Source organism: Canis lupus, chromosome 36 (assembly GCF_048164855.1).
Source record: "Canis lupus baileyi chromosome 36, mCanLup2.hap1, whole genome shotgun sequence".
In the NCBI taxonomy this organism is placed as follows: Eukaryota; Metazoa; Chordata; class Mammalia; order Carnivora; family Canidae; genus Canis; species Canis lupus.
The window spans coordinates 8,925,334-8,942,890 of record NC_132873.1 but is presented as its reverse complement, the minus strand read 5'-3'; the positions used below and the strand labels follow the sequence as shown (position 1 = coordinate 8,942,890).

The following is a 17,557-nucleotide window of genomic DNA, read 5'->3' as shown; positions in this document are numbered from 1 at the left end:
CAGGCACACAGATGAGAGATAGAAGCACCAATCTGGTTTGGAGACAAGGTCATTATGAATGACCCTGGAGAAAGTGGTTTTGATAGCAAAGCAGGAAAAGATAGCTAATGCATTAAGAAATGAACCCCAGTAACCATTTCTCTAATGACTGCCACTCATGACTCAGGTTCATTCGCTCCTCTTGTAATGTACCCGTAAACACTGATAAATTTGTACTCTCAGATTTCCGTTTAGACCTAGGTTCAATAGTTTGCAATCTTTCTCTAGCAACAGTCTTTCTCCGGCCAAGAATCATACTGTGTTTCTGCTTTCTGATTTACAACCAAGTGACAAGCCACTGCACTGGATTTTGGGTCTTTCTGAATCCACATACATTTATAGCAGATGGTCTCAGTTTACTGCAAAAGGCAGTGGATTTCATCCACTATACTTGATATTTCTTCATTTCATTCTTTTAAATTACTGTACTCACATACCAAATAAACAATCTCCTCACACATATATTCTGTAAGTATGACAATCAAAAACTAGGAATATGAGATAATGAATCAATATTCTAGGTCTTAAACCACCAAGTACAAAAGTGAATAAACAACAAAAAAATGTGTCACACCCTATGCCATCAAAAACAAAAAACAAAAAAAAACTGTACACCGCCAGAGGATCTTTTTAAGACAACTGTAAATTTTAAAAAGACAACTTCAAAGAAATAAAATGTGAAAGCCTAAGAAATAAACTTTAATAAATAGTAACTATAGTATAGTTTGTTTTATATAAATATGAATTTAAGTCCACTCTGATAATAGAAAACAATGTTAATGGAAATATTTCCCAAAAGTACTACCATCAGCCAGTGGTCTGCAAACAAAAAGTAACCAGTAAAACAATTGTCTGAACAAGTAAGATGCTTATACTGTCTAAAGTTCTCCTTCATAAAATGACTGGCATGATTCTAATTTACATTTACAGTCCTTACTACACAAAGCTCACTATCTCATATGGTCTTTAAACATGCACTTGGATTATGGATGCTTCTGCTTATACACAGTTCAATAAACCCTTAGCTCTCTTGTATTGCTAATGAACTGGCAAATGGTACATACAAATGCTACAGATTGAAAGATAATCAGTTAAACCTCAGTCCTGCATCATGGGAGATGGAGCCTATTAAATCCTGTCATGTTTCTGCTTTGTCGTGGATCACTGACATTTGAAATTAGAATCAAGTTTTAATAATGTGGCACCTTCAAAAACCCACAGCAAGACCGGGCATAGGTAAGATTTCTCCTTTATCACATGGACACAAAAAAGTCATACAACTTTTCCCCCCATAATGATATATTTGAATGCATGAATTATTTTCTTTAGACTTAGTGTAAAAAATCAGTTTCAAATGTACAAAATTAGGGGTGTCTGAGTAGTTCAGTCAGTTAAGTGTCTACCTTGTGATTTCAGCTCCTATCATGATCTCGTGGGTCGTGAGATCAAGCCCCGTGTCTGTCTCTAAACTCAGTGGAGAGTCTGCTTGAGATTCTCTCCCTCTTCTCATCTACACCCACTTTCTCTCTCCCTCTCTCTAAAATAAATACATAAATCTTTAAATAAATACATAAATAAAATGTACAGTTAGATATATCTTCTTTTTTGAAAAAAAAAGTAATACTTGGGAGAAAAATCACAAAAGACTACCAATGTGACCGATTATTAATTGAAGACAATGAGAATAACTTTCCTCACTAGGATTCCTTTTGATCACTAAGACTGATGACAAGGAAGTTACTAAAGAGTTGAACTGCTGTGTTTAACAGTGCAGTCTTACCCCACAGGCAAGAGTTCAGAATAGAGTATAGCCCTTTAGTGTCCTTTCCACTCAAGAATATACTAGAACCTGTCCACAACTAGGCCCAAGAGAAGGTGTACCACTCAAAAAAAGGCAGAAGGAGAGATGGGCAAATTCAAACTTGAACTTACACATACAGGTCTTTCAGTCCCAAACACTCATGCCAAAAGGCATTTTAACTAATACTAAACCTATCATGCGTGACAGGCTACCAAGACAGTGTCCATGAATGAAATCCTTTATGAATCCTATAAAATTGCAAACACATACATTTTAATTTTCAAGTCACTGGCTGGCTGTGGAGCAGGAAAAGGCACAGAAATTCAAAACAGCAACATTCCTTTTTTAAATTATAAAACATAAATTATCTGTTATAGAAGATTATTTTTATAGAAGATTAATTTTTTAAAAATTAACCAGGGCAGAGGACAATTAATAGGTCCAATGGTCCATGTACTATTTTCTAATTATGAATTCTACACCCCTGCAGGGGAAACTGTGTTAATGGCAGACCAAGTACCAAATCCTACAACTTTATATATCTCTTTAAAAAAAAAAAAAAAAGGCATATGCTAGTCTCCATACACTCAAAATGGTTCTGATACAATGAAGAGCTTTTATTTTAGGTTCACACCAGATGCACTGAAGGTAGTGGGAAAGAAGGATAGCCACTGAGGTTTTGACTAGTCATCAATATAAATATTCTCAAGCAACAATGAAGCATAGAAGATATGGACCTTTTTATCTGAGGTTGAAAGAGAAGTTAATTTTCCCTCTTGGGTAATGGACTCTTATTTTAGTGACTAAGATATAAATTTCTCATGCAAAACGTAAGTAAAATCAGAGTTAAATGAATCAATACTGTATTTAAATGCAAAAACGTATTTTTAAAAGTGGCAAAGTTCGCATAGCAAAAGTCCAAATCACATAAGTATTCTAAGTAAAATGTGATTTAAAAGTGTTAGATTAAATCTAAACAAAAGATTAAGTCTGAAGTAGATATATATATATATATATATATATTATAACCTTCTACTGTATACATATTCCCTCCATAATAATAAAGACTTATGGCCCCAAAACCTTGCAGCATAAAATTCATAGTTGAGGATTACAGCCTTCACGAAGAAATGGAAATGGACTGGGAAATTTCACTGAACTTATAAAAGTTTCTGTATTTTTTAAATTAAACAATGAAGACGATAGATGAAGAGCATCAATGATAGTACTGCATATAGTTATTTCCTAATTACCTTATCTTGACTGACATTTCAAGATTTTCCTCCACCAGTATTCAGTAAGATGGTTTTAAATTTATTTAGCTTTGTGATAAATGATGTTCCATTCTTTCTTTACCTGTATCTGGTCTTCCATAGATGCTCAATGCCTAATTATATTTCTCAGTTGTTGACTCTCTCTACCTCCTGGACTATAACAAGATTCTGTTATTGTCACATTTTTAAAGTATTACTAAAAAAGTTAGTTCTTGAGCCTTCTCCCCAAAACTTAAAGTCACATGGTCTTAACACCATTTACGACAATTTAATACCAGAACCTATTAGAATATAGAACTTTTTTTTATATTTTATTTATTTATTCATGAGACACAGAGAGAGAGAGAGAGACGCAGAGACATAGGCAGAGGGAGAAGCAGGCTCCATGCAGGTAGCCTGATGTGGGACTTGATCCTGGGACTCAAGGATCACAACCTGAGTCAAAGACAGACACTCAACCACTGAGCCACCCAGGCATCCCTAGAATATAGAACTTTTAACTTGGATCCCTTGGCTCTCATATATGAGCTTTGCTCCCTTCTAAAGACATCCAAAAATAACTAAGGTTGGATTTTTTTTTTTTTTTTTAAAGGCTAGATTTTGTCTCAGTTTTTCTTCTCCCTATCAGGGCTAAGTTACAAAAATCTTTACTTCTCTCTACAAGTTTGCTTTACAGACAACTGAAATAATTTAAGTTAAATTCTTACAGTAGCAGACAAGGTTTATTTTAGTATCTGTATTCTACTATGAATATATTACTATTTGAGAGCAATTAACTACTAGTAACACAATTGGAGAAATCTTCACATATTACATACTATGCAAATTATAAAATTGACAATGATGTGCCAAATGGAGAGTTTATTTCTATAACATACTCCATTCATGTTCCAGTGACCAGAGAAGGTAGAAAGCATCCTTGATTATCTTCAAGAAGATGAGCAGAAGTTGGAAGATGGTGGAGTAGGAGGACCCTAAGATCAATCACCCTGTCCCATGGATAGGGCTAGAAAATACTCCTGTCAGTGAGTAGACTGGCAGAACAAATCCCACAGAAGACAGAAAAGAGGCCACACTGAAGAGGGTAGGAAGGGCAGAGACATGTGGGAAGCTAATCGGACAATGGCATCCCTGAGATGGAGAGAGCTGGGGGCACAGAGAAGGGAGGAAAAAACAGAACATTACCAGAGAGCTTGCATGGGGAAGACAATTCCCCAGAATATTTGGGTTTGAAAGTGAGAGGAGCTGAATTTCATAAATTCTTACAACCAGAAGGAGTTAAAGCCTAAAACTTAAAAAAATTAGCCAGCTTGGTTCTGGGAGAGCCCAGAGGGCATCAGGAGGTAGAGTTCCCACCCTTAAAGAAAGTTCGACAAGAGCCAGATATGGTATAGAAGCAGCAGTTTGAAAACATCTGGGAGATACCAAAGAGTTATTTACTCCTCTCAGAGTGACAGGGAGGTTTCTCCGGGAGATTCCACCAGGAACAAAGGAGCCAGCTGGCACCATTTCCCCCCATGCTGCCAGGCACAAATGAATGGCCCCACGTGGCATGGCCCTTGGGGAAACAACACAGTGCCAACATTCACTAACTTGCTTATACTAAGCTCCACCTCCTCCAGCCCATCTTACCTCAATCCCAGCTCCCTAGAAGACCTGTGCAAGCCATGCCAACACCAAGTCTCCCTACCTGCACATATTGCAGGGCCTTGGTCTCAGCAGTGGCAGAGGCCCCCACACAGAATACCCTGCACACTGTTAAAACTATGCACCCACCCTAGGCGGGACCCAACACTGCCCACAATTGGCAAAGGAAATCACTGCAGACAACTAGGTTAAGGGAAAAGGCAGCCAGGACACAACAGCAGGGCTCATGCAATGTAAGAGACAATTCTGAAGTGCCAGGCTCTGGTAAACAGGAAACACTGCATTGCAGGACACCACAGGAGGCCATTACTTCTTCTTTCTAAGGCCATTACTTCTAAGAGCAAGAGACATATAGCTGACCTTCCTAGCACAAACAGACACACAGAGAGTTAGACAAAATGAGAACACACAGAAATACATCCCAAATAAAAAAACAGGACAAAACCAGAGCAAGAGACATAAGCAAAACAGATATAAGTAATATACCTGATAGAGAATTTAAAGTAACAATCATAAAGTTACTCACTGGCACTGAGAAAAGAGTGGAGGACATCAGTGAAACCCTTAACAAAAAGATAAAAAAAAGAACCAATCAGAGGTGAAGAATATAATAAATGAAATGAAAAATACACTAGGTGGAATAAATAGCAAGCTAGAGAAAGCAGAAGAATGTATTAGCAACTGGAAGGACAGGGTGATGGAAAGTAATCAAGCCAAGCAGGTGAGAGAAAAAAAATTATATAAAATGAGAATAATCTAAGGGAAACTCAGCAACTCCAACACATCAAGTGTGATAACATTTGTATTATAAACACTTTAAAAGAAAAAGAGAAAAAAGGAGGCAGAAAATGTATTTCAAGAAATAATTGATGAAAACCTTCCTATTGTGGCAAAGGAAACAGATATTAAGATCCAAGAGGCACAGAGATTTCTCCAACACACCAAGATACATAGTAATTAAAATGGCTGAAAGTGGGGTGCCTGAGTGGCTTAGTCAGTGAAGCAGCTGAATCCTACTCTTAATTTCACCTTAAGTCGTCATCTTAGGGATGTGAGATTGAGCCTCCAGTCTAGCTTGAGACTCAGTGAGGAGTCTGAGATTCTCTCCCTCTCCTTCTGCCCCCTCCCCTTGCTTGTGCTAAATAAATAAATACAATCTTTAAAATAAAAAAAAAAATAAAATGGCAAAAAGTAGAGAAAATTTGAAAAGCAGCAAGAGAAAAGAAGATAGTTACATACAAGAGAAAACCCCATATGGCATCAGCAGATTTTTTTTTTTTTTGGCAGAAACCTTGCAGGCCAGAAAAGAATGGCATGATAAATTCAAAGTGCTGAAAGAAAAAAACTTTGAAGCCAAGAAGACTCTATCCAGCAAGGCTATTATTCAGAATAGGAGAGAAAAGAAGAGATTCCTAGACAAATGAAAGGTAAAGGAGTTCCTAACCAATAAACCAGCCCTATAAAAAATGTTAAAGGGAATCTTTTGAGTGGAAAGGAAAGACTATAAGTAAGGGTAAGAAAAGTAGGAAGCACAAAAGCAGTAAAAATAAATCAGTCAAGGGAATTAGGAAATAAGAGGATATAAAGTATGACCCCATATACCCAAATGTTGGTGGGGAGAGAAGTAAAGAACAGATTCAAATTTAAATGACCATCAACTTCATACAGATTGTTATTTACAGAAGATGTTATTTACAAACCTAATGGTAACTACAAATGAAAAACCAGTAATAGACATGCAAAATAAAGAAGGGAATCCCAGTGTACGAAGGAAAACCATGAGAGAAGAAAGCAAGAGAAAAAAGGATCAGAAAAGAACTACAAAAACAACCACAAACAAATAATACAATGGCAATAATATATATGTACCTATCAATAATTAGAATATAAATGGAAAATAAACTCTCCAATCAAAAGACATAGGATGATAACAGAATAGTTAAAAAAACAAGACCCATCTATATGCTGCTGACAAGAGAGTCACTTCAAACCTAAAGACACATGCAGATTGAAAGTGAGGGGAGAGAAACATTTATCATGTAAATGGATATCAAAAGAAAGCTGGGGCAGCAATACTTGTATCAAAATAGACTTTGAAACAAAGACTGTAACAAAAGACAACCCTGTATAGTCATTAAGGGGACAATCCAACAAGAAGATACAACTATTTTAAGTATTTATGCACCCAACATGGGAGTACCCAAATATATAAAACAGTTAATAACTCTAAAGGAACTAATCAATAGTGTTATAATACTAGGGGACTTTAACACCTCACTTACATAAATGGACACATAATCAAAACAGAAAATCAACAAAGAAACAATGAGTGACACACTGAACCAGATGGACTTAAGATATTTCATCCTAAAGCAGAATACACATTCCTATCAAGTGCACAAGGAACATTCCCAGAATAGATCACATAGGTCACAAGCCTCAACAAATTCAAAAGAATCAAAGTTATACCATGCATCTTTTCTGACTGTAACACAATGAAACTAGAAATCAACCATAAGAAAAAAAATCAAGCGTAAATACAAGGAATTAAATAACATGCTACTAAACAATGACTATATCAACCAAGAAATCAAACAAGGAATCAAAATGCAAATGGAGACAAATGACAATGAAAACACAATAGTCCAAAATCTTTCTGATGCAGCAAAAGAAGTTCTAGGATAGAATGTCTAAGCAACACATGACTACCTCCAGAAGTAAGAAAAATCTCAAATAAAGAACCTAACACCTTACACCTAAAGGAGCTAGAAAAAGAAGGATAAATAAAATACAAACCAGCAGAAGGAAAGAAATCATATAAAAATTAAGCAGAAATAAATGACACAGAAACAAACGAAAAAGAGAGAAAGAAAAATAGAAAAAAAAGATGAGGTCAATGAAACCAAAATGGTTCTTCGAAAAGATCAACAAAGCTAATAAACTTCTAGGCAGACTCATCAAGAAAAAAAAAAAAAAAGACAGGACTCCAAAAAACAAAATCAATAATGGAAGAGGAGAAATAACAAAGGATACCACAGAGATACTAAGGATTATAAGAGAATATTGTGGAAAATCATATGCAAACCTAGAAGAAATGAATAAATCCCTAGAAACATATAATGTACAAAAGCAGGAGGAAATATAAAATCTGAACTTGGGGAACCCGGGTGACTCAGTCACTTAAGCATCTCTACCTTCAGCTCAGGCCATGATCCCAGGGTCATGAGATCAAGCCTGGTATTGGGCTCCCTGCTCAACAGGAAGTCTTCTCCCTCTCCCTCTGCCCCTTCCCTAACCCCACTCATGCGCGTGCGCGCGTGCTCTTTCTCTCAAATAAATAAAATATTTAAAATATATATATGTGTGTATATACATACACATATGTGTACGTGTATATACACACATATATATTTTAAAGATTTTATGTGTATATACACATATACCTATATACATATATGTATATATAATCTAAACAGACCAATTTACCAGCAACAACATTGAATAAGTAATCCATAAGCTCCAAACAAAAGTCTAGGATCAGTAAGCTTCACAGATGAACTCTACCAAATATTTTTTTTTCTACCAAATATTTAAATAAGAGTTAATATCTATTATTTTCAAATTTTTCCAAAAAATAAGAGAAAAACTTCCATTTTCATTCTATGAGGACAGCATTACCCTAATACCAAAGCCAGATAAAAGTATCACAAAAAGGGGTGCCTGAGTGGCTAAGCATCTGCCTTCAACTCAAGTCATGATCTGCCTTCAACTCAAGTCATGATCCCAGGGTTCTGGGATCAAGCCCCATGTCGGGCTCCATGCTCAGCAGAGAGCCTGCTTCTCCCTCTCCTGCTCCTCCTTCCTGTGTGCTCTTTCTCTGTCAAATAAATAAATAAATATTTTTTATAAAAGAAAGAAATGAAATGAAATGAAATGAAATGAAATGAAATGAAATGAAATGAAATGAAACAAAACGAAACACCACAAAAAATAAAGAGAACTACATGCTGCTATCTCTCATGAACACAGATGCGAAAATCCTCAACAAAATATTAGCTAACTGAATCCAACAATAAACAAATCATTCACCACAATCATGTAGGATTATTATTGGGATGCAAGGGTGGTTCAATAATCACGAATCAATCAATGTGATACATCACGTATATCGCATCAAAAAAGAAAGGATAAAAATCATATGATCGTTTCAATAGACTCACAAAAATCACGTGAAAAAATACAACATCCATTTATGATAAAAACCGTCAACAAAGTATGGTTAGAGGAAACATACCTCAACATAATAAACGCCTTATATGAAAAACCCACAGCGAACATCATATTCAATGGGAGAGAAACAGAGCTTTTCCCCTAAAATCAGGAATAAGCTAAGCATGCCTACTCTCCCCACTTGTATTCAACATAGTACTAGAAGTCCGAGCCTCAGCAGACAACAGAAAGAAATAAAAGGCATCCACATTGGTAAAGAAGAAGTGAAACTTTCACTATTTGCATACAACATGATACTACATACAGAAAACCCAAAAGAATCTACCGGAAAAACTACCAGAACTGATAAAACTGATAAATGAATTAAGTAAGGTCAAAGGATACAAAAGCAATGTGCAGAAATCTGCTACATTTCTATACACTAATAATGAAGCAGCAGAAAGGGAAATTAAGAAAACAATCCCATTTATAATTGCACCCAAAATAGTAAGATACCTAGGAACAAATCTAAGAGGTGAAAGACATGTACTCTGAAAACTCTAAATGTTGATAAAAAAAAATTGATGACACAAATGCATAGAAAGACATTCCATGCTCACAGATTGAAAGAATAAATATTCTTAAATTAAAATGTCTATACTAGCTACCCAAAGTAATCTGTAGATTTAATGCAATCCCTATCAAAATACCAACAGTATTTTTCACAGAACTAAAACAAACAATCCTAAAATCTGTATGGAACCATAAAAGACCCAAATAGCCAAAGCAACCTTGAAAAGAAAAAACTAAGCTGGAGGCATCACAATTCCAGACTTCAAGTTATAGGTACTGGCACACAAAAGAAAAAACTAAGCTGGAGGCATCACAATTCCAGACTTCAAGAGTATGGTACTGGCACAAAAACAGACACATAGATCAATGGAAGAAAATATGTAAAATAAACAAATCCACAATTATATAGTCAATCTTTTTTTTTTTTTTTTTTTTTTTTTTTTTTTTTATGATAGTCACACAGAGAGAGAGAGAGAGGCAGAGACACAGGCAGAGGGAGAAGCAGGCTCCATGCACCGGGAGCCCAACGTGGGATTCGATCCCAGGTCTCCAGGATCGCGCCCTGGGCCAAAGGCAGGCGCTAAACCGCTGCGCCACCCAGGGATCCCTATATGGTCAATCTTAAACAGAATAAACAAAGCAGGAAAGAATATGCAATGAGAAAAAGTCTCTTCAACAAATGGTGTTGGGAAAAGAGGACAGCCACATGCAGATGAAACTGGACCACTTTTTTTCACCATATACAAAACTGAACTCAAAATGGATTTAACGATGTAAATGTGAGACCTGAAACCATAAAAATTCCTTAAGAAGCCACAGGCAGGGATCCCTGGGTGGCGCAGCGGTTTGGTGCCTGCCTTTGGCCCAGGGCGCGATCCTGGTAGACCCGGGGTCGAATCCCACATCGGGCTCCCGGTGCATGGAGCCTGCTTATTCTCCCTCTGCCTGTGTCTCTGCCTCTCTCTCTCTCTCTCACTGTGTGCCTATCATAAATAAATAAATAAATAAATAAATAAATAAATAAATAAATAAATAAAAAAAAGAAGCCACAGGCAACAATGTCTCTGACATTGGCCATAGCAACGTTTTTCTAAATATGTCTCCTGAGGCAAGGGAAACAAAAGCAAAAATAAACTATTGGGACTACACCAAAATAAAAATCTTCTACATAGCAAAGGAAACAATCAACAAAACTAAAAGACATTCTACTGAATGGGAGAAGATAATTTGCAAATAACATATCTGATGCAGGGTTAGTATCCAAAATATATAAAGAACTTATACAATTCAACACCAAAAAATCCAAATAATCCCATTAAATATGAGCAGAAGACACGAACAGACATTTCTCCAACGAAGATATACAGATACCCAACAGACACATGAGAAGATGATCACCATCAATCATCTGGGAAATGCAAAAATACAAAATAAAATCCTAGCAAACTGATGTAAAGCATTTGTTTAAAAAATAGCACAGTACATTAAATCAAGTTTATCACAAGAATATAATATGGCTTAGTATTTTTAAATGTATTAATGACACAACAGGCAAAAGGTTTAAGATCATCTCAGTACAAACTCAGATTCATTTAATAAAGTACAGTCTTGTTGAAAAATAGTAAAATAACAAGATGTTTATTTTTCATATTGACTTTAACACTGGCTCTAAACCTACAGTATTTTTTTTAAATGACAATAAAATAAGGATGCCAACTATCACATTATTTTACAATACTGTCCTAGAAACTCAGATAAATGCGGTAAGAAGTTAAAGTTAATAAATGATAATCAGATCCTTAGAATTAGGTGTTGGTTAGATATAAGAGAAATGTACTAAAATGAACAGTTTCCTATATATCAAAGTAAAAAGTTATATTTATTTACAGAACATCCAGTTCACCAGAGTAAAAAAAGAATCAAATATCTAGGAAACCTCAATAAATATCAAGTGCACACATAAATATACATATGTAAGATCACATATGTATAACAGATGAAAAACTTTACTAAGATATGTAGCAGAAGGCTTAAATAAATGGAGAAACATGCTATGTTCCTGAATGAAAAATCAAGCTTATTAAATCCACTATAATCCATACCCTTAGTCAATTTCAACGTCAACTCTAGTAAGATTACTTCTTAACACAGTGTATTAGACTTTGAGTGACCTAAGAAGCTGATAAAGAGAGAGAAATCCATCCATCCTTCCCCTGCCCCTGCCACCACTGTCCCGGTCACTACTTTAGCTCAGACTCACCTCCCTGGGTTATTGGACAGAGTTCTCCACTGAGCTCCCAGCCGTGTGCAGAAAGAAGTTTTCAATGTAAAATTTGAACCCTCTGGCACACAAGGTCTCGTTCTGCCTCTGTCAACTTCTCCAGCCTCTTATGCGGTCATCCTCCTCCCCCCTTCATACTAGCTGACATCACTAACCAAAGCTCCTAGAACTGAATCGATAAGACGTCTTGACGGCAATGTCCCTTAGTACCCATCAGCCCCTTCTAAAAAGCCCATCCTCCTTCTCCTCTTCTTTAAAAGTCAATGGAAGTGCTCCTTCCTCTAGAAAAGCTTTTATGACTTCCTCTAGTCATAAAATTACAGCCCCTAATCTAGATTTTCACAGAATCTTGCGAAGTGACCCATGAAGGCATGTGTCACACAGCTCTGTAATCACTGGCCTGTCTATTCACTCCTATTCACTCCACTAAAACACAGCAAGCAGATAAAATGATTGGAGGATGAGGAGGTAAAGTAGCAGTGGCAAGAATATGAGAAAACCTAACAGGATGTTACTAAAGAAATATGAGAAAACCTAACAGGATGTTACTGAAGAAATAAAGGCATTCGAGTAAGAAAACTTTAATCTCAAAAGAATGAAGAAGACTGCCAAAATGTCTGTTATAGAGCTGAAGATTGCCATTCAGAAACTCAGAAAAAGCAGATAGACCCTACCCACCTACGGCTTCACTTAGCCAAAGTACCAAGCCATAAAAAGGGAAGGACAGAAGGACAGCCTTCACCCTTTCTAGTTCCAACCCTCTTCCTTCTTCCAGGGATAGAAAAGTCTAGTCCCAGTTATTGAGAGAAGAGTTCCATTAAGAGTAAAAGAGACATAAATAGAAATAAAAATATAAGAGTAAATAAAAGTAATATGCCTGCCAACTCATATTCTAGAGTCAGAGATATTAATGGTTTAAGGAACAAGAGTTTTAGGCTAAAAAAGAAAAAAAAAAAAAAGTAGTAAAAACTCCATCTAGTCCCCATGGTCCCCCTCTCCATGCTCTACTCGTAAATGGAGAAAGTCAAGGAATGAATTCTCATCTATGGTCACTTGTCAGTACATAACTCAAAAAGACAATATACAAAACAAGTAGAATACTGAACATCATGAATGTCAGTTTCTCCTTGCAAATGGGAAATTGAAACTAAATTACGATCAATTATCTCCTGGTATTGTGACTGATGGCATCAGGGCAAAATTATATTTGACAATTCACCTATCCTACTACGGAGGTTCTAGCTTTATAAAGATACAAATGTAGACAGGATCTGCTGAGCTGATTGTTACCGTGTCTACCATAGTTGCTGCTTTCCTTCTGATTTATGATTCCTTTATTCTCAAATATATTAAATTTGGTTTTTTGATGCATGTTAATTCAGATAAGGGTATTTTGTATTCCACATAGAATAGGTTAATAATTGTATGCTCAGCTATCCTGGTAAAGTAGTATTTAATGTCCCTGGGTGTGTGTGTGTGTGTGTGAGATAGATTCAAATTTTCTTAAAAATAAAAGTGCTTAGAAACCAAAAAAAAAAAAAAAGACAATATACATAACACTGGCAGAAAAAAACAGATCTTAAAAATGTCAAGGCAATAGATTCCTATTGGGAAGCCACGAACCTACAAAAGGTAACATACTATGGATGCCCACCATTGGAGAAGAGACTAAGGATTCCCCCAGGGAGCACACATCATGTCCACTAACATCTACCAGGAACCAGTTCCACCACCCCAGAAAAGGGGCAGCTTACAGAAACTAGGTTTAGACTTTTCACACCACACTTAAAGTCAATCTGGGAGCAGAGAGGCAATTGCTATTGTCATCAGATCTCTTTTTCAAAAGAGAGGAAAAAATATATCATCTTCTCATGCATTCAAATACTTACTGATTTCTACTACAAATAAATGTGGGTATAGACTATGTTAGGCACTTGGCAGGACCAGGAGAACAGGCATCATTTAGAAAGGCTGGTATAAAAAATGCAGAAGAGAAAAAAAAAAAAAAAAAAGCTGAAGGCAAAGGGAACAGGAGGAAGATTATTAGCAAGAGGAGGCTGGAGAGGTTAAGTGGTGCCACACAATCCAGGGCCTTATGAACCATATCTTGAAATTTATTTTAAAAACATTAAGAGGTATCAGTGAAGGGTTTTAAGCAAGTAAAGTGATTTGGCCAGACTTCTACTTTTATTTAAAAGTTCTCGGGCTACAGTGTGAGGAATGAACGAGGAAAAGTAATCTGAAAAGGAGGAGACCAGTTAGGAAACTGATAAAGCCAATCAGGTGAACAAGTACTACTATGAAAACATCCTGAGATGAGCACTGGCTGTTATTCTATACGTTGGCAAATTGAATTTAAATAAAATATAAAAAATTTAAAAACTAAAAATAAAATAAAATAGAAAAGCAAAAAACATAGCAAATACTAAAGTATGATGATCACCAGTCTGGAAAAGAAGAAATAACAATATTTAGAAATAGCTACCACACACTTATACCCTAGATGAATCTACCACTGTATTTGCACCATAGCTGACTTACCGTCCTCTACTCAACGTTATCCTCACCTCTCTCACCAAATAAATCTTGCCTCTATCCTAATTGTATCAACCGATTGTCCAATCCAGTAGCTACTTGGCCCACATGGCTATTTAAATTAATTAAAATACATTTTCAAATTTAGTTTCTCGAAATAAATCTTTAAAAAGGGGGGGGAAGGGATCCCTGGGTGGCTCAGCGGTTTGGCGCCTGCCTTTGGCCCAGGGCGCAATCCTGGAGTCCCGGGACCGAGTCCCATGTCAGGTTCCCGGCATGGAGCCTGCTTCTCCCTCCTCCTGTGTCTCTGCCTCTCTCTCTCTCTCTCTCTCTCTCTCTCTCTCTATCATAAATAAATAAATAAATCTTTAAAAAAAATTTTAGTTTCTCGGTGGTGACAGCCACATTTCAAGTCTTCAACAGCAGCAGATGGCTACTGGCTACTGCGTGCCCAGCACAGACATAGAGCACTTCCATCATTGCAGAAAGATCTATCGGATAGTGCTGGGCTACAGATATACCTACATCTGCCACTTCACTAGGTAAGCCTATTTAAAAACAACACATTTATCTGAGAGGCACCTGTGAAGGCAGACTCAGCTCACTGTCTCATGCCCACACCTTGTATATTAATAAGCTTCACCGTGTAGTGAAGAATCATGGTGTACAAACCACCAGACAGGCCCTGTGTTTTGGCTCATTAATCCTCACTATGCTCTGAAGAAATAGAAAAGCAGCAGGCATCACCCATGTTTTATAGGTGAGGACACCTAGGCACAGAAATTAACCTGCCTGAGGCTATAAAGTCAATAATGGAGTCGCAAATAAAAACTGAATTCCCTAACGCCCTGACCAGTGCTCCATTCATTAAAGTAGTCATGGCTGATTTAAGAACCCAAGGATGGAAACTATTCAGTTTCACCTGACCCAAGCAACCATTTGTTTTATCAAATGGCTGGCTATACCCACAGGAGGGTCATATCTGTTAGGACCATGTATTTGTGTGTGTGCGTGCACGCGCGTGTGCACATGCAAACCAGAAAAATAAAAGTACATAAAAATAGGTATCCCTTGAGCTTGCCTTAACTATTTCATCACATGTGACAGAAAATAAAGGATATCAGACACACTTACTGAAACTAAAACCTCAAGGTATGGTACACTCTTGCATTATTAATTTGTTTTTTAATTATGCTATAAAAAATGACAACTTAGAAGCTCTGCATTTTGTAATTCTTGTTTGCCTCGGTAGCCAAAGTAAGCGTGACTTTTGTGTGCTCTTTCTAAACCTATACAGGCAATGGGGATAGGAAGAGGCAGTTCTTCTATTTCCATTTCAACTCCCTCATTAACTGAAAAGAGTAAAATAATATATAGGGGGACACGAACCAAGTTATAGATTAAAGATATAAAATCCACATATGGCAATTGCTTGTGACACTCTTGACAATAGCAATTTGAAAATGCAGCCGCCAGCATTCACTAATGCATCTCTGTGCCCTGACACTGCAAAACAATTTACCGAGAGCTTCATTTGAATGATGTGAAAAGTCTAAGAAATAACTCAACAGCACTTGCCCAACATCTAAATTCTTATCTATTTTAACTAAATATGCAGAAAAAGTGTAACATAATAGAATTTTCAAAACAAATCCTGAAGGACCGGGAAGCATCCAAAATTGCTATTTCTACGTTTCTAATTCCTTTCTAATTAATAAGTATGACCCAATCTACAGAAGGTAACTATGTGAACTTAACCAGGAAAGTCAAAGCTTCTGAAATTAATTTGGCAATCGCTTCTGAATTAAAGGAGCAAACCTCCCTCAAATATGTAAGCGTCACAAAAGGAAGAGGGCACGAATGTTGATATTAAATACAGAATATAATGGTCACGTCTAACCTCGGTTGTGAAAGATAAGAAAGGGAGCTGTCAGCTGGGGTCTCATAGTGTGTGCTCCATCAGTCTGGACTCAGGAATACAAGTAAAACAACAGTTTTGAACTACTCACACGGCATCCCTGGAGGCTCCAGAGGCGAGTAAGAGCTTGACTATCTCCAAGTGCCCGTTTCTGGCAGCATCGTGAAGTGGGGAGTCGTTCTGATAGCCAGGAGTGTTCACCAACGCCTGGTGCTGCAGCAACAACTCCACTACCTTCAGGTGCCCGTGATTGCAGGCTTCGTGCTAAGTGATAAGAGAAGAAGGGAGAAAAGTGATGATGCATAACAACACAGTGCATAATATTGTAGTGAAACTGCACTTTAGGAAAAATGTGAACTTTAGTCAGTAAATTGGTTCTTAACCTACTCACATAGACCATAAGTGCTGACCCAGAGTAAAGCCCAGTTAATAATTCACGATTATTAGCATGATGATCAAGATCTATGCAATTCATGGAAAAAGAGGTTATTTACCTGAGCCTTTGATCAACTACTCTTTTTTTTAAGAAAAATGTAGTTGAACAACTCTACATATGGTATAAACCAACTCCAGCTCAACTGTTCCACCGTAAAAAAATCACAAACAACAAAAATTCAGAGTATTTAACAACTAGATCGTGCATAAAAAGTGAAATTCCCCACGGCTGAACAGAATTCACTAAATCAGGTTCTTAGTACACATATATTTAAGTGGTGCACCCACATATACACAATCACCCCACAAAATGAATATCCCCGAGAGAGTATTTAAAAGACAAACCTCTTTTTTTGGTGAAGTTACAAATTGCTGTACAGCTGGTGTCGATGGTAACAAATATAGAGGTAAGTGCTCAAAAAGAATGAATGATTTAACAATGCAATGTTCAAAGATGCAAATCTTTCCTTATGTGGAATGAACTGTTAACAATGCCACTATGTTTAACTCCAATAAATCTCTGTGGCATACACTGTTTTTTGAGTACATCTATTCAATTTATAAGCAATATCACACTAAATGTCTGTGGGTCTATTTCTAGGAGAAAGGAAGCCAAATTAGACATCAGGTCCTCTAATAAATCGCTCACCAAACTTTACTACAATTTGCCTTACTGGCTTTAAAAAAAATTTTTTTTGACCTTTTCGACCGTTCTTTGAAAAGGTTAGCTAGCCTACGGAGTCAAAACAACAAAGTGACTCTGATCCAGACTAACCCCTCCCAGCTTAAAAACTTGGTGAGAATTATATATCACTTTAAACCTTTTTTATACCTGGCCTAATGAG

At 36.7% G+C, this 17,557-nt stretch overlaps 1 protein-coding gene across 8 annotated transcripts in view; it reads right to left on the bottom strand.

Annotated features, from left to right (window-relative positions):
• The window catches only part of BARD1 (BRCA1 associated RING domain 1), a 78,808-nt gene that overhangs the window by 20,952 nt on the left and 40,299 nt on the right, over positions 1-17,557 (bottom strand). For all 8 annotated transcript variants that reach the window (XM_072813472.1, XM_072813468.1, XM_072813473.1 and 5 more), the window contains one exon: positions 16,369-16,541. In XM_072813472.1, coding sequence (XP_072669573.1) covers positions 16,369-16,541 — 173 coding nt within the window. The remainder of the gene's footprint in view (positions 1-16,368; positions 16,542-17,557) is intronic.